Raw genomic sequence first — 19008 nt, forward strand, 5'->3', positions numbered from 1 at the left:
CCCCGATATAATATAAAGGATATAATCTGCCCATTGTTACACATGTTCAGGCTAGAAGTCTGTGGTCATCAACACAGCAGTCACAATTTGAAAGACATTCACTTTTAAGAGCTACAAAAGGGTCAATGTAAAAGTAAATTTACATAAATGCATTTGCCAGACAATTTTATCTAAACTGACTGACTGACTGAGTGCATTCAAGCTACACATTTTATCAATACAAAAGCTGTGAACCTGATCAGTTTAGGTTGTTCCATTGTCCTGCTTTTTTCCTACCTTTACATCATTTACTGTTTGGAAACGCACCGGGAATTATTGAAAGTTTAGATAGCATACACTGTACCGTAGAGATCATACAATATCCTACAGTACCCTGCTGACAGTTTAGTGGGTCACAAGAATATGTTGTGTTTTGGATGCTGGTGTTACACTAAGGCTTCTTGACTAACTTAACCAGCAGCAACACCAAAATTATGCTGGTCGAGCAGCTTCACCAGCAATGTTTGCATCAGCCAGGGCCTCGTTTTCCAAAAGCATCGTAAGCCTAAATAGATCGTAGAATCCATCTTATGATTCATCTTAGTTTTGCGGCCTGTTTCCCAAATGCATCGTAACTTAAGTAGTACTTGAAAATGCTCGTAAATTTACGAGTGCTCTTGAGTACTTATAAAGCGCTAAGAGCAACGTAAGCACATAGACTTATGCAAACACCTGCAGGACAAACACGAAATTACACTTCTTACAATTTAAATACCTATAGCTACACTTTATGCTAAAACTTTAATATCAGGATACCTGGGGGCCTGGGTAGCTCAGCAAGTATTGACGCTGACTACCACCCCTGGAGTCGCGAGTTTGAATCCAGAGCGTGCTGAGTCTCCTAAGCAACCAATTTGGCCCCTGTTGCTAGGGAGGGTAGGGTCACAAGGGGTAACCTCCTCATGGTCACTATAATGTGGTTCTCGCTCTCGGTGGGGCACGTGGTGAGTTGTGCGTGGATGCCGCGGAGAATAGCGTGAAGCCTCCACATGTGCTATGTCTCTATGGTAATGTGCTCAACAAACCACATGATAAGATGCGCAGGTTGACTGTCTCAGACGCAGAGGCAACTGAGATTCATCCTCCGCCACCCGGATTGAGGCGAGTCACTACGCCACCACGAGGACTTAGAGCGCATTGGGAATTAGGCATTCCAAAATGGGGAGAAATTAAATAAAAAATAAAATAATAATCATAATAATGAAATGCATAAAATATATAGTCTATATAAATGGATGAATAGATTAATTAGTAAACAATAAAGTTATTTGTGTGGGCTAAATGGCAACAGCAAAGTGGTGGCATTATTGATGCGGAAAACTGTATAAAGTAAAATCAGTGAGAGAAGAAAAAAGTAAATAACTGCATGAAAATCATCTGTATATATTGGCTGATCCTTGTCTCCTCTTCCTATCTGACACCCAAAGATGCTCTCGCCAGCATGTTAAGTTGTGTAGCACCACAAATGCAGCATTGGTGTCACCGTTATCAGTTTTGGGAGTAAAGAGCAGACCTCCGCTTTACTGGTGAATGTCCCTAAAGCACATCTTCTAAACGTCTCCTTATTTTGCGCTGCATGATAACATAGTGACCCTTGTAATATTCAATGAATGCTTGTACTTAGCAGGATAATACACAGGGCCTCCACTGTCTTCACTAATCCTGGAAGCTTTCATATTGAGAGAAATGTGTGAAAACGAAATATTACACATGCACGCCTGATTATGGAAGCAGATTGTGTAAAAGAAATAGTTCTGTACAAATAATATGTAAATATGTAATTAATTAGGTCAATTATTTAAGAAAACATTTTTAAACAAATATTAGCGAGTTAAATTACAAATGATTGTAAAGTTACGCACAAATATAATAAAATTACAATGATGAGCAGCACTATACATTCACATTTAAGCACTGTCGCTCGGACAGCGACTCTCTTAAGAAGCACTTAAAGTGCATCCTCGCACATTCATTTTAAGTGCAGTTTTGGGAAACGCACGTAAAAAACAACACACGTTCTTAAGATCGATCATTATTGGGAAACAATAATTGGCATTTTGAGATTACTGCCTTGGTCGATAATAATCATGCAGGCTTAGCTGACATACAGATATAAGAACTTAAAATATTGTTAAGTGAATTTTGATTAAACGTTGTATAAAAGAAATTAATCGTTACTCATTTGCTAGCTTTATATAAATTGTAAATTGCATTCATTAGAGCTGTCAAAGTAAACGTGTTAACGCATGTGATTAATTAAAAAAAGTTTAACGTGTTAATTTTTTTAAATCACAATTAATGCATTTACGGTTAATATAGCATAAAACAGCATAAACGCTGGTTGGAAGGGCGGAACCTCTGTGATGTGTCCCCCCGAAGTCATTACACTGATGCACGCACCACAACACACACACAACATCGCTTCCATTTTAGTGCTAAAATGATGGAGAAAGGAGCTCTTGACGCTATTTGTTGTACAAAACAAGCCCAGATGGGACTTGTGACAGAAAGTATTTTTCAGCCTAAGTAAGGCGCATTTTAATTACTACAGAAGCACGTCAAGTCTTAACTATCACCAAAACGTAGAACGAGGAATTTTTGTCTGCATGCACTTTTCACGTAGAGTTCAAAGCAGTGCTTGACGTGAATCATGAACAAGGCTTCACGATTGCTGTGGCAAAGCAGATAGCCACAGTCTGCCAGCTGATTAATGTTGTGGAGGATGAGAGTTTAAGAGATTAGGTTCTTTCAATTAGTCAACCTCCCACTCTGAAAAACGTTTAATGTTACTTGATTGTTGCTATATTAGCACATTTCTATCTTTATACTGTGGAAGGCTTTGTTTGAAAAATGTCAATAAAGAATTATTGTTGTTTTTTTGTTTCCTGAGAAGGAAATAAATGCATTTGGACAGGAAAAGTAGTATATTTACAATTAAATTTCAGCACATTCAAAATCTGTGATTCATTTCTATACACTCCAAAAGAATATGCGATTAATTGTGATGGAAAATGTTATTAAGCTGACAGCACTAGTATTAATACAAGCATAAAATCTCTATATATTGACATTGGCCATTAAAAAACTCATATCGTTTGACCACTAACAATATAACGCATCCTACAGCTCTTAACAGAATATGACGCATTCTGTGGCTTATAAAGTACTGTATTATCCTTCAATGTACAGTACATTATACAAAACCCAGACCTAGTTTAGTGATTTGCCCTGTAAACTCACAAAACCAAGTAAACAATCTCAACCTCAGTTAATTTATGTCTACAATTTGGTTATAACCACAATGTTCTTTTAAATATTACTTTTGGGTGGGGACTGGGGGATGGCAGAGCTATTGGCTGAGATCATTAGTGAAAACTCAGGCAGTTTAGTTTACCTCACAATCAGGGAATGGCTGTTTAGGGTTCTGCTTGTAACTAATGTCCCCAGAACCACAGAGCGAGACCATTATTACCGTAGATTTATTTCACATGTTTGAAAATTCATTATGCCTTCATTTGCAGTGAGGGCTAATGGTAATAAATGGGTACTGGTTTTATTGGGACCACACGTTGGTATCGTAGAGTTTAATCAGGAGTCTGGCCCATTTTGACAAAATACATTCCTGACTCCCAGACATGCTGTTTATAGCAAATCACTGTAAAGCAAAACAAAAACTAAAATTAAACCTAAATTAAAAACTTTCATTAACTAAAGTAAAAATAAAAACATTATAAAAACGGACAAAATTTTAAATCACCACAAATACACACATTATAAAATCGCAATAACACTAAAAGGCCCTTAAACATTGAAATGTAACACTGTTAAAGATAGTTAAATCATATCAGGTAATGCATTAACTTTGGCAGCCCTAAAATACTAAAACTAGAATAAAAACTAAACCAAAACAAAACTTTGGTTGGATGGGGAAATTGAAAATACAATTGAAATAACTCAATTCAAAACTACTGTATAACAACAATGGTGTCAAGAGCTACACCAGACCTGCGAACTCTCATAAACCATTAGCTCAACCAGCAGAAGCCAAGAGCACCAGAGCCCAGGCTTTGCATCAGCCCAATGAGCATCTCCTCTGCAGCCAAATGTCTGTGCGAGTAAATGACTATGATTAAGGCATCTGGATTATGCCCTGTCAGAAAGCCTTGCAGGCAGCACTGGGTTTCTGGGCTCTAAAAATTAGCCATCTAATGGAGATTGTTGCTTTACACGACTGCTGTAGCTACCATGAGCTATGTTGTGTACATTACCACACCGCTAAATCTCACTGCCATTGACTGCTGAGGTTCTCCGCAAATGTGCTAAATGACAGGCATTACATACAAGGGCCTAAAAGACTCATCATTCATGTGTTTATGTCCAACACGGGAATAAGCAGAATATTTATACGCAGCTTCCTCCAATGTTTAACACTTGGAGCGTTAAGCCTCCGCATTCAGGAAATCCTGTTTAAATTTGGATGATCATAGGTTTGCAATTTGAAGATAAGCTACACAAACACTTTAATCGGCTGCGAAGGGAGGAAGAGACAGAGAGGGAGAATTAAGATTACTACTTTTTGGAACAGCCTTCGTGTCACGATTGTACTTTTAATGCCTTAAAATGCTGGCTCTATAGGCAGCCGACTACTTTTTGAAACAGAGCAAGACACACAGAAAACCCAAAAAGTCAAGCCATCTCTAATGGAATAACAAGATGCTGACTGCCACTCTTAATTTCTGACTTTATTAATTAGAAAGACAGACTTTACATTTTGTGTTTGTTCCACCATGGTGTAGCCTCCAGGAAACATTCCAGTCAGGATCCATCTTTTCCCTGCTCCAGAACTACCGATGCCAGATTGTTCCATTTAAACTGAGTTAAAATAAAGGCACAAATTGAACAGGCCCACAGGAAGCCAGGCTTTCACCCTGCTAACTCACTGACAACAACAGCTCAATATTAACTGATAACTTAAGACCAGATCTTTTAGTAAGTTTATTAGTGTGATGAGTATATCAACCATGTACTCATACACTGCCTTGACTGTTACATAATCACTAGTTGGAAAAACATCCAGTCTGGACGCTTTCTAATCTCCTAACCTTCTAGCCAGATCAGCTTCCAATTCACAAAATACAGATGCCAGAGACATATTTACGTAGCACCTGGAACCTAAAACTCTAACTATTCCTTCAAATTTGAATATGAATTCATGATATTTCTATGATAGACTACGACTCTATGGGCCTCATTCATGAAAATTTCGTAAATGTATGAAAAATTGGGAGTAATTTCTGCATAAAATGAAGCTTCCTGAAAACTTTCTGTCGGATTCACGAATGCTTTGTATTCCCCAGGTTTGTTAGTAAAACGTGTGTATGTAAGTGAATTCCAAACATCTGTAAATAGACCATTTCAAGGACTGTTCGTTGGTGACGTCAAGTGACGTCACTGTTCCGTGAACATTTCCTGCTTGTAACAGAGACCATTTAGCAGAGACGGGCCACTTCTATTAAAATTAATGAAAGAAACTGGAATGGCCATGGTCAACAAAAAAAATACTGCCTCATCACCGCTGCCTTTAAACACCAAGTGTGCCTCTTCTCGGGAGACCGGTTTCTACCTGCTGGCGTCTTCACAGGTCCAGGAACGGAGCGGTAAGAGTCTGATGCGAGTTAGATGCGTCGCCGGACCCGCATCCCCGGCGCGAGTTAGATGCGATGCCGGGGATTGGAGCACGTGTTGTGGACGGGCTGTTTGAGTGAAGCCGGTGACAATACAATTTAACTGCTTATTTGAAATATGTTTTTTTATCGTAATCTTGACCAACTGTTTTGGAGATTTCGATCTTTCCCCATTCAAGTAGATAGGAGCTGCACTGTCATGACGCTTGTTTACTGAGAAAAATAGCTGCACAAACTAACAAAAAGCATTCCAAAAACAGCCGCCGCGTGGACTGACTTACCTTGAAAAAGAGACTTTGATGAAAGGATCCGGAAATACCCATTATAATTCATTTGTTTTTGCTTACATTCTTGAAATGGTCTATAGAGCACACGTGCACATTCATTCACAATTATCATAATCCATGCCCATGAAAATGCCATATAAGGAAGGCTTCACACTTGCTATTAAATGAGAATAGGAAACTTTTAACATCTGTGCAAACAGTAATAATTTTGATTCATTTTTTATTTATTTTATTTTTTATCAAGTGCATTCACATCGTAGAATACAGATTTAGCAAATACTTGCATGTTCGTTCTAAAAAGAAAGTGAGGAACTTACAGTCATTGCATGCTTTTGCTGTCATCAGAGGTTCTCTTGTGAATTAAACAGTCCATGTGGTCAATAAAAATGGTTTGACATGAAGCTTTAGTGTAAAGAAATTTCAGTTCACTTTCATTTCAACCATACAAACTTTGATGTCAAATAGGCTCTGGTATGCACCAAAAGATCCAAGGTAAAAACACTCTTATACACTTGACACTTATAATTGCCCATGATACTACAGACAGCAGTGTCATTTAATCAAGCAGTCAGCATGGACACGGAAATTATTAATCAGTCTTAAATGAACAAGTGCTACAGATTCTACTAATGAACCCAGACAAGTGCAGGAAAATAGTTATCATGGCTTTGTGTCATCAGCCCTGTTGACAGTTCACTCTGGTGAGCTGATTTATAGCAGTGTGGAGCGCAGAAGCCTGCTATGAATAGCTACAGCATAGTGGTTTTGAATTTGTTCCTTTCATCAAGCTAGAGGTAAAGGGCCCCCAAATGTGTGATCAAAAGCAGAGCCAGACATTGGGAAATTAACCTCCGTACTACAGATGGACAATATTTATGGTAAGTCCATGCATCTCTCTGTATCTCTCCCTCTCTGTCATAAACACACAAACTGTGAAACACTCCAAGCCTGAAGAAAAGCAGCTGTCATCTTGGGTCATCCGCTTAGAGAGAAAGAGAAAAAGTCTCACCCATCCCCTACCACCCACATACAGGTCCCACCTTTGACCCAGATCACCCTTCAATCACATAAACACACAGCTGGTCAGAAAAGTGATCCCATCATTGCTACAAAGAATGCAGCCTGGATCAGGCCAGGACCTGGTAGAGATGTTCAAAACTACTTAATTTTTAATGACTACTTAACTAATCTGTTTTAAAGGTAGAGTTCCCCCAAAAATGAACATTCTGTCATCATTTACTCACCTTCATGTTCATGTCCAAACCCGTATGACTTTCTTTCTTTTGTAGCGTACAAAACGAGTTGTAATGGTAAATGTTAGCCTCACTCACCATCAGTGATGGGTGTAATCTTGTCTACTGTATTTAATGTAATCTAATTACTTTCATTAAAAAAGGAGTGTAACACATTACATTTGGAATTCTTGATCATATTAAAGTTAGTTATTTTTAAGTACATTACATATTACACTTATTTCTAAAATAATATAATTTATATAGTATGAATTATGTTTATATATACGTCTGTTTGCATTTCTGTGACAGCTGAAGGGCTCCCTAACAAGTCATTGTAAGGAAGAAATGTGTGTTGTCGAGTGTATGACTTGTGTGCAACAATGAACAAGGAGGAAATATAGACATTACTTTAAATTCGTTTGGCAGAAAAACTAAGTTTTCTGTGAAAAGTGTTTTAGAAAGTTACGTAAAAGTGAAGTAATTTGTAATGGGATTACTTTCCCCATGAAGTATCAGAAAAGTAGTCTGATTACATTTTTAGATAAGTAATGTCATCTTTTGTGGATACCTTTTTGAGTAACTTGCCAAACCTTGGTCACCATTCACTTTCACTGCATATTATTTAATTCTGCCAAGCATAAACTTTTGTGTTCCACAGAAAAAAAAGAAAGTTATACAGGTTTGGAATAACATGAGGGTGAATAAATGATGACAATTTTTTTTTTTTACTATTTAACTATTTTTAACTATATAGGGAAGTCCTGAATAATTAGGCTGGTTTCAGATTCACCCAATCCGAATCCTGTTATACTGTATAGTATACAGTATATATAACACAATTTAGATAAGCTCACTAGTTGATGAGTTGGTTATTGGACTAGAACTAGTCAACCATTGTGATCTATCCCTGAGGATACAGAGTGGGATAGAATAGCAACAAAACATTCAACAACCTGTAAAGAGGGAAAGCAACGTGTAGAGCATGGCTCCCTTATCAAACTGTTCTTTCCATAAGGGCAGAAATCGTAGATAATCTGGCTATGGAACATTGATTCTACAGAAGACAAACAACATAGTCACTCAAAGTACGTTATCAAGACATAAATCAATGCAATGTTTGGACGCAAACATTCAGAGCTGTTGATCTGTAAAGCTTCTCAGAAAGTTTTGTTACAAGAGGCACTTGTGTTCTGCCCTCTTTCTCGACTCTCTCAAATTTTGAAAGAAAGGCTTTAAACAAAAGAGAAAACAGTCTAAATGGAAATGTCTGAGCAGGTCTGGTTCATAGCATTTATCTTAACAGATTCTTAGACCTTGCCAACAGTTTCAAGAACATTTATTTTTGGACATAACAAGCCCTATATCTTTGGAGTTTCCTTCAGGTATGCAGGATAAGTTTAGAGAGAGATAACTCCACTTCATTCTTGGGGCAATTTTTGCCCTTGGTACCCTTAAATAACACTTTTGTGAAAAGTACAAATTAAAATCTGGCAGTTCTGAGCTTAATGGCTTTTGCAGGCTGATGGTTAGCCATATGTTCCCCTGAAGTTTGGAGAGGGAAAACAGTACAAGCCACGTGTGCTTGGCTGCATCTTACCACTAAGTTTAGCCTATACTGCTTGCTATACAGAAAGACACTTGTCTTAACCACTGACTACAGGTTCCTGCAGACAACGACAGTGAGTCACCTAGTCTCACATAGCCAGACTTTTGACTATCGGTAAAAAAAGTCTGCTCCACATCGCTGCTTATTCCAGCCAAGAACAGCCCATTTAAAAATAAAAAAAGTTTTACTGACTTGAAGGTGTTTTTTAGGCATTGATGACCAACAACAGTTCACTTTTTATTTGACATTTAGGGGCAGAACACTTAGTAAATCTTAAACCAGATACAGCTAAACAAATATTAAGAATATAGATGTCCTCATTTTATTAGCTTGCTAAGTGTCTCAAACAACGACTGAAAGACTTTGCAAATTTGTTAAACTCAGCGAATAATTCTTCTTCAGAAGCGCACATTGTAGCAGCCTGGGAACTCGCAAACCCAACTTTGCTTCCCGGCGGACTGATAAAATCTGAAGACTGAAACCTCAACTCATGCAAATTGCGCAAAGCCAGCCAATCTGATTGGATCTTACCATTTTGAAAAATCTCTTGCCCTGTTTATTTGCAAAATGCATCAGATGGTCTGTGGGTGTCCTGTCTGAGGCAGATACTATGAATCACCAAGGTAACGTTAGCCCCTAAAGTGAGCTTCATGCATACTATGCTTCCAGAGAGGCTATACTATTTTACTATACTATACTATACTATACTATACTATACTTTTATATGCTTGATGGGTCTTGAAGGTGTTGTCTGTTACACTTAATCCTCTGTGATTCAGAAATAGCCACTGCCATCCTGCTACTATACAATGACACAGATGTTAATCTGGGATAAAGCTTAAGAAGGTAACGAAGCCTCATTCTGTCAACATGGCTTAGTGACATAAGATTGTAGTTTATGTTTATAGTTTGTAGTGAGATTGCAAAGGAATATACAGTAACTACACAATCTAAAGTATGCCCACACATGCTATCTGCAATGTATGCTACTATATCATTAATTTAGGCTTACAGTATATTCCCTTACAAAACACATTTACCATGTTAATGTTTCTGCCAATATACAATAGTTACTACAGTCCAACCATAAAATGGCCTATATAGCCAAAATGGAATTTGATAGCTCTAAACCGCAAAATGTTTAAATCAAGGTGAGATGTGTGTTTCTCAAAACCACTTCTCTGGAATTCATATAACTTAGCTGTTTTGTATTAATTGAGAAATCAAGCATGGAACATGTTTAAACAAGATCATAAACTTTGGCGCAGGAGGGCCAATTTGAAACAGGAAAACTTTACCACACTGTAAAAATCTGGCAAGAGCTTCAGTATAATTCACACATCCATCAGTTCAACAAGCATCAAATGAGACAATAATTTCTAAAGAATATGATACAACCAGACACTCCACACTAATTCAGAAATGTACATGCATGAAGATAGAGTGGAATATGTTTTCTTTCAACATGTGTTTTTTTTTTTAGGCGAAACAACATATTGTTACTCACCTATGCAGGCATGAACTCTGACAGACAGCTGTGTTCTCAGCACTATACTGTGTTTCTTTCCCCTCCTGAGGAACAAACACAAAAATAAGTGATCATCATTCAGAAACTCTAATGAAAAAGTAAAATTAACAGGACAATGTTATTGTTATGTCTATATCATTGAACAATACACAGTTATTCCTTACTAATATATAGATTTCAATAGGCATTTTGTTTTTATTATTTAAAGGAATAGTTTGTATTCTAATCATTACCTTTGAGTACCATGTAAATACCATGGTACATGAATATGGTAATCTTTCAGGACCATGATATATATCAAAGTAGTATTATTTTATCTGATAAGAGTACATAATGAAAATATTACAAATAATATTTCTAAAACTGTAAATATTCTAAACATTCTAAATATCTCAATATCATATATATATATATTATATATATAATATATATATATATATATATATATATATATATATATATAAAATGGTGAAGGGATGCCAGAAATAACTGGAGTGAATTAAGCTCCACTTACACATACTAATGTTGTGATTAACACGATCACAAATAATATTTGCGTCTCCTCAACTTACATTTAAAACTCCATATACAGTATGGGGCAGTATTTTGCTACAGCATAAAACAATCAGGCTTTATTTATATACTGCATAAGAAAAGCATTCATGGAAGTAAAACTTCTGCAGCACTTCTGTTTACATCAGCAGCCTGATGCTTTGTGTTACATCTGTTCTTATATGTAGGTCAGGTTAGTTAAGCTGTATGGTCTTGAGGGACCAGAGTCATGTGTGGCCTTGAGCTGCAGAAGACAGTACAGACCCTGCCAACTTCCTGTGACTTCCTGCTAGTTTCCAGAACACTCAAGGGGAGGGTGACTTCACAAAACAGTTGTGCCTACTTTACATGCAATATTTCAGTGCAAAAACTGTGAATACTTCACTCAAATAGTTTCATTCTGGTCATAATTTACACCCTCATGTTCTTCCAAACCTGTATGACATTTTTGTTTTGTTATGGGGAACACAAAAGAAAACACACAAATGAATATAGCCCCTCTTTTCAATAAAATGGCAGTTGATAGTGACTTTGCAGTGATTTTAAAGCTAAAAAAAAAGTATCATTAAAGTTGTACATGCATCTTGTACATCATATTCCAAGTCTTCTGAAGACATATGAGAGGCTTTGGTGAAAAAACAAAGCCATTTTTCATTTGCAAGACCTTGTGTTGTTTAGCCTAGCGCAAAAACAACAAAACAACAAGTTTCAATTTATTGAAAAGATGGACTGAGATATTTATAAATATTTTTCCTTTTGTGTTCCGCATAAGAAAGAAAGTCGGGTGAAACATTTGGGTCTGGAAGAACATGAGGGTAAGTACATTTTAACTGAATTTTCATTTATTCCTTCAGTCATTGTCATTCTTTTCAACACAAACAAGCCTCCATTTTCTAGAAAATTATTCTCACGGTAACATTTTTTTAAATTACAGCACGTATTAAAGAACTTGCACTGGGGGATCCATCAGTACAGGAGAAACTCACGTGCGAAAGGGTTAAATGTTGCGCATCATTCACAAAACTCAGTCATATTTGGCTGAAGCAATTAACATTGAACTATTAATGGAATGTTCCGGGTTCAATACATGTTAAGCTCAATCGACAGCATTTTTAGCATAATGTTGATTACCGCAAAAATTATTTTTGACTCGTTCCTCCTTTTTTTAAATAAAAGCAAAAATCTGGGTTACAGTGAGGCACTTACAATGGAATTGAATGGCGGCCAACTTTTTATGTTAAAATGCTCACTATTTCAAAAGTATAGTCACAAGATGTAAATACCTGTTAACATGATTTTATTGTGAAGAAATCACTTGCTAACCTTTTCTGTGTAAAGTTATAGCCAATTTTACATCTTTGTTGCCATGATGTAATGTTAACAAAATCTAAAATCCTAAAATGACTGTAAATATTATGATTTAAACAACTTTACAGCTTAAATAATAACTGAAGAATTTATGTAAGCGCTTTTATAAAATTAAAAGCTTCACATTTCTGATTTTAAACCCTCTACAAATTGGCCACCTTCACTTCCATTGTAAGTGCCTCACTGAAACCTCAGTTTTTTTTTGTTTTTTTTTGCTTTTTTAAAGAAAAGAGGAGACAAGTCGAAATTCATTTTTGTGGTAATCAGCATTATGCCACAAATGCTGTCAATTGAGCTTAACTTGTATTGAACCTGGAACATTCCTTTAACGCCAGCAGAAAGCATGCAATAGAACTGTAGTAAAAGTTTGTGTATATATTGTGAACCAGTAATTCAAATGATGGAGACAAAGGTTATAACTGGTATACATGTATATCCAGACATTGAGTGTAGTTGACTTTCAGCATTTTAAAGAGCTGATTCAGGTACCTGGATCACAGTGATGAAGCAATGCTGCAAGAAAGGAGTAATGCTTGATTTATGGGGGAGCTATGAGCGTAACATCACAACGAACACTTCACGGTCCTTACCAAGCACTTTTGCATGGGTTCTTGGCTTATTCTGTCAATCTGTCACCACAGTTCAATGGAGGACCCAGATGAGAAGTTCTTGTGAACACATCACTTGTTTTATTGAACGATCAGTGATGAATACTGTAAATTATCCCACTGGGTTAAAGTGTGCATCTCATGCTTCTCTCTCTCCAGCAAAGACAACTCCACACACTGTTCTCCCCGCAATCTAAATCGAGGGGCGCTGTTCTCGCACTATTAGCCCCAAATCCCATTCAAAGTCTTAGAACTTCATTTATACCCTTAAGTTTTACTCCCTACTAAGGGAATCGTGCTCTGCAAATTAATAACAAATACAATAATTAATCTTTTGAATAGGTTGCTAAAACAACACAGACTGCATGTGTCAGGGTCCTGACACCTTGTCAGTTATTTTTATTGTGGTGACAGGATCCTGACACTCATGTTCTGTGTTTTTCGTGTGAGCGCACGGTTTTGGTGTTTTATTCCTTGCCATGCGCTCTTCTGTCCAGTCTGTGTTTTCATGTTCGGAGCATCGTGTCTGGATCCTGACTCCTCGGTCTTGTTCAGTTTTGTTTCTGAGTCGGTATCCGGATACTCATGCTCCATGTCTTGTCTTTGCGCAAGGCTTTAGGTTCAGCTCTTTTGCCATGTGCTCCTCAGTCTTATCTTTTGTGTTTTGTTTGAGCACATGGTCAATGATGGTTTCATTTGCCAAGTGCTCTACTGTCTCGTCATTGTGTTTGGTGTGAGCACATGGCTTCTGTCTGGTTTGTTTGCCATGTACTCTCCTGTATCTCGTCTAGACCCTGTCCCCTCGTTTCCTTGTTATTAGTTAATTTGCTTCACCTATCTTCCCTCCTTACCCTCATTACCCTCCTCATTTCATTCCCTATTTAACCTCCCTGTGCTTTCTGTCACGTGCCAGTTCGTTGTGGATGTTATCCCTGTTTAGGTTGTTTCCTGTCAGTCTGATCCTGTTTGTTCCTGTTGTGCGGTATGGAGCCACACTACCTATGAGACATTCTCTTCAGCCCAGCCCATCAGCAGATTGTCACCCTGGACTGTGTTTTTGTTTGTTTTGTTTATTTATCAATAAAAGCCCATTTTAGTTAATTCTGCGCATGAGTCCTCGCTTCTCTCCGCATCCAAAACCTGACAGCATGTGCAAATAAATGACCAGACTCAGAATAGGCTGAGAGGGTAGAGGAGATCTCTGTTTGTGGGGAAGGGGCCAGTGTGGGGAGGGAGGGCACAGGCACAGCGTCCGTGCTCCCCTGACCCGAGAGCAGAAGTGGTGGTGGGAATGACATGTAGGTCACGGCATCCATATAAAGAGTGATGGATTAGTGCGGTCACAGACCCAACCTCCCCCCTTCCTTAGATTATAAGGCCTGATGAACAGTGGAATTGTTTGTCTCATGAATACATTTCAGTAAATACACACAATGGAATGAAATGCAGCTGCACTGGAGATGGAGATGGCTGAAGATGGGTAGATGAAGACGAATACTGTTTAGCTCTTAAGCATTAATTCAGCTTTAAAAGAATAGTTCACCTTTTGTTTGAGGAACAGATTAAAATTAAGTCATTATTCCCTAAGATTCAATATGGGACAGGTTGGACATCAATAACATCAAACCTCAAATATGTCACTTGATATTGCATGCTGTGGCAGCGGGGGCATGGTCAAGCATCCATCCAGAGAGAGAAAAAGCGGTAAGGGTGCTTGCACCTGAGCTAGATTATGTTTAACAGAGTGGCATATAAGCAGCCACGCCACCAGCAGAAGGGAGAGAGAGAGTCACGGTGCTCCTGAAGATGTTACATTTATTCTGTTATGTTTGTGAAGCTAATGAGTTGAAGTTACTACATGCCTGTGAAGCTGATGGGTTTAAGTTACTACGTGCCTGTGAAGCTGATGAGTTTGTGAAGTTGTAAAGCACTGAAGTGTCTGATTAAAAGTCTTACCTGAGCATGGAAAACCCACTTCCCTGTGTTCTCCTTTCACTCTAACCCCCTTACACATGCCTTTATATATATATATATATAGTGCATAGAATGGAAACAAGTTGTGGAAAGATTCTTTAAAATTCTCCTTTTGTGTTACATAGTGAAAATAACATCATACAGACTAAGAATGACATATGGGTAACTGAATAATGACAAGACATGACAAGATGTTTAAGTTTGGGCAAACTATTCCTTTAAAACAGTTCAACCAACCACAATCCTGATCTGCACTGACTCTAGAGGAGCATCCAGGTGGGTTGAAACCACTATTTACCAGAAAAGAGATAAACACATTGAATGCACAAGAAACAACACAGTAAAGAAAAGCAGACAAAACAGAAACTCATACAGACAGGAGAAAAGATAAAGAGAGATAGAAGTGTTTGATAGATTCACATCCACAAACCTATAATGTATGATACCGCAGGTATGCTTCCCAAAGTCAGATGGGGCCCCACCGAACAGTGAGACCCGTAAACAAATGCTGCACAGCTGTGGATAATTATTTAATGAACAGAAAGTTTTAAGAATACAATATTTGTCTATTATAGAATTGGTCATTTGAAACATTATATGTACTTTGTAAGGGATAATAATGTACAGTCAAAATAAACCCCTTTAGGATGATTCACCCTGTTGAGGTTCATTTTGCAGTAATGACTGGCTGTACATTATCCCACTTTTTACATGGATAATTACCAAATAACTTAATAAATGGACATGAAATATTGATGAGTCTAAATTAATTTATTAGTTTGTTGAGACCATGAAGTGACACGAGCACAGCTATGTAGGACACAGATGACTAATTCAGTGTTGCTAAGGACCACGGTAATTATTCAGAAATATTTTGCTGCTGAATGATGTAATTAACCAATCAGAATGAAGTATTCCAGAGAGTCATGTAATAAGATCAATTCAATGCAACCTTGGCGAATAAAGGTCTACAAATTTTATAGTGATTGCAAACTTTTGAATGGTAGTGTAAACAAACAACAGACACAGACAATATTTGTCAGAATGGCCTTTCCTAAAAGGAACATGATAACAAGTGCAACCTAATCTCTCTACCATTCAAGCTAATGAGTAACAAGATCTATTTCATAATGAACTTGCACAGCAACATTAGCCTAGATACTAACCATAAGCTTACTCTCAGAGCCCAACATACTCATTATCAAATTAAACAGAGTCTAAGAATATGCATAAAAAACCCAGAGGGAAATCAATTCAATACAATTTTGGAACAATTCATAAAAAAGCCCAACAGAACTAAATTCTGAGGGTAAAGCCAACATCTGACAAGCTGTATGTCTTGGCTTTATGTCTTGGCTGAATCCTGTGAGAATTTCTGCTCATGGGTGCTTGCCAAGCGACTACATGGCTATGGAAGACAAACTGTGCATCATTCTGCATTGCTGTCCACACCATCTCCCAGAGTTCAGTTCTGTTGGAGAGAAGATCTTCAGGCTGATGACTCAGACTTTTTCCACAGCTCAGGGCCCAATGATTTAAGTTGCCCAGAACAATGTGCCTAGCTTTGTGAAACAGAATAGACCCTGCAACCTGAGATCTATTTGGGGCAGCATGGAGAAAGTGTCCCCAACATCAGCCACGTAACACAGGCACAGAGATACACTCTCACTGAGCTACTCAAGACAAATGAGCCTGACTTCAGAATTTCAATTACAGACCTTTCACAGCGGTGCTTAGTTACACAAGAACACAAATGATATATTATATACTTTAAATAATAATATACATTAAATATTAATTATATAATATAATATACAGTATAGAGGAATCTATTTGCGAACAACCTTAAAATCTCTGTGCAGGCATACAAATTTGTGCTGTTTTAATGGCATAGGTTATCACTAAATATTGATTTAGTTCATATATATATATATATATATATATATATATATATATATATATATATACTGTATGTTTACTGCACTTTGTATGAAACTAATTGATTCATGGCATTATGTATTAAAAATGCATACTCACTAAACAAAATTTTTCACAACTCCCAAAAACTTTTGCACAGTACTATATACAGTATACAGTATAGAATATATATAGTAAAAAGTGGTAAAGTGTGGTAAAAAGTTAAGTTTGGATCATGCATTAAGGATGGGGGAAACCACTTAATTTATTTTCAGTCCGATACCAAGTACTATCAAGACCAATATGGAAATGTTTTGTGATTTATGAGGATAAAGTGGTTAATATTGCCATTTAACAAAATATATGAAAGCCATTATTTTAAACATTTAATATGCGTTAAGAGCAAATTATCAGACTTTATCCACCTTTATTTTTCGGCAAGAATACGGAGCTGCCATTATCCACCTTGAACGTAGGCCTTTTGAAACAAATAAATAAAGGCAACATCGGAGGTTCTGCAGATAAATATGAATGGAGGTTTACATTGAGACATTAAAAAACTGCATTGTCACGCTCTCGGTAAAGTAAGAAGCAGACTGTATTATTGTCTCTTCAATACAACACACAGCAACAATGAACTTCTTACTCCTTTACAATAAATTCTGATGTTAGAAAATTATCCGACATTAGGATAGTATTCTGCTGTACATCCTGTGGTTGTGTGATAGTTTATAAGCCCATATCACTAAATTCTTGTGTTATTATCCTTCTAGTCATTTACATTGTGATCAAAGACAGCGGAACTCTGTCACACTTGCTGGAAACGCAGCCGCTTGCTTACTTCCGCGTTGCAAAATAAGGTGGATAAATGTATACATTTATAAACTTTATAAATTATTATTAATAACAATTACAGAAAATGACCAGTTATTAACAACTTTAGATTTACAACTGTACAACAACTAAAATAGATTTACAACTCATGCTAAACTTTCACGATAAATAAATAATTAAATCATTAGTATTGGGGTCGTGACATATAAGAGGTCACTGTACTATAAAACTTACTATTAAGTTTTAGAACTCAAAGCTTCCTCTCCAGTCCAAAAAGAGCATTCATTGTTTTCACCCTGCAAAAACAACTCGTTTTGAAATCGGCTAGAATGTGACACCACAGTGTAGTGTCATTTGCATAGTCCCCGCCTTTAATACATACTTAATCGTTGTGGTGAGTTGACGGACAGAGAAAATATAGCTGCTATACTGCAACACTGAGAGAGTGGTACTATTGTAACTTGTAACTGTATTTTGCTATTTACCAGCAAAAAGAGTAGTTCCCCAGATGTTGTTGTGTTCCTGGTTGTGGAAAAACTGCATCTTTGCATAGCCTTCTGTAGGATCCCAATGTTAGGAATGACTGGCTAATTCAAACGAAGCTCCTGAACGTGTCAATGTTGGATTATAAATTTGGATACAGGGATGAATTCTTTGTGAACCAAGGGTTCAGGCTTTGCAAAGAAACTTGTATTGTAAGATGTAGCAGTATCAACTATACTGTCGGTGAGTAACAAGTGTAATTCTAATGCTTCATCTGCCTGTCTTTGTTTGATATGTAAGGAATTGTATAGTCTGCCGTTTTTATCGCAAAATAAACCATGATAATGACTCCAAAGGGGAGCGGATCGTGCTTATTACATGGTTACTTCCCAAAGAAATACATATCGATTTGAGATTAAATTATACAATTATTTAAATATGGTAGAAGAATGCAGAGCGCAACGAAAAACGGTGAAGTATATGGTATTACGTCTGCCTGCTTTCTCATCTGTCTCGTATTAGCATGATGTCATGCAGCATTTTGGCTGAAATTAACGCATCGGGGCGCCCATTTTCCCGTACTGAAGCAGCGAATTAATCAAGGGAGACCTCTTCCCCTGGTTGACCGGCGAATCATTCGAGGGAGATACCCCAACCTGCAAACATCTCGTGTTTCCTGACACAGGATGCATGTTTAAGCCAGGAGATCAAACAGGGGAATCTCTGGGCCAACCGTACCTTATTACACTCTCTCTACAGCTTGATCCACATTTATTAACACTTCACATTCTCAGCTCGTGTTCGACTAGACTATTTCCGCTGTTTAAATTGCATTATTTTATCACCAAATCTTGTATGCCTGAAGAGTATTAGGAAGAAAGAGTGTGATGACT

At 37.3% G+C, this 19008-nt stretch overlaps 1 protein-coding gene across 1 annotated transcript in view; it reads right to left on the bottom strand.

Moving 5' to 3' along the window:
- Nucleotides 1–19008, bottom strand: part of LOC127452672 (FH1/FH2 domain-containing protein 3-like) — a 198743-nt gene that overhangs the window by 135548 nt on the left and 44187 nt on the right. The window contains exon 3 of the mRNA XM_051718298.1: nucleotides 10359–10423. Within this exon, the coding sequence (XP_051574258.1) occupies nucleotides 10359–10423 (65 nt within the window). The remainder of the gene's footprint in view (nucleotides 1–10358; nucleotides 10424–19008) is intronic.

Source organism: Myxocyprinus asiaticus, chromosome 15 (assembly GCF_019703515.2).
Source record: "Myxocyprinus asiaticus isolate MX2 ecotype Aquarium Trade chromosome 15, UBuf_Myxa_2, whole genome shotgun sequence".
NCBI classification, from domain to species: Eukaryota; Metazoa; Chordata; class Actinopteri; order Cypriniformes; family Catostomidae; genus Myxocyprinus; species Myxocyprinus asiaticus.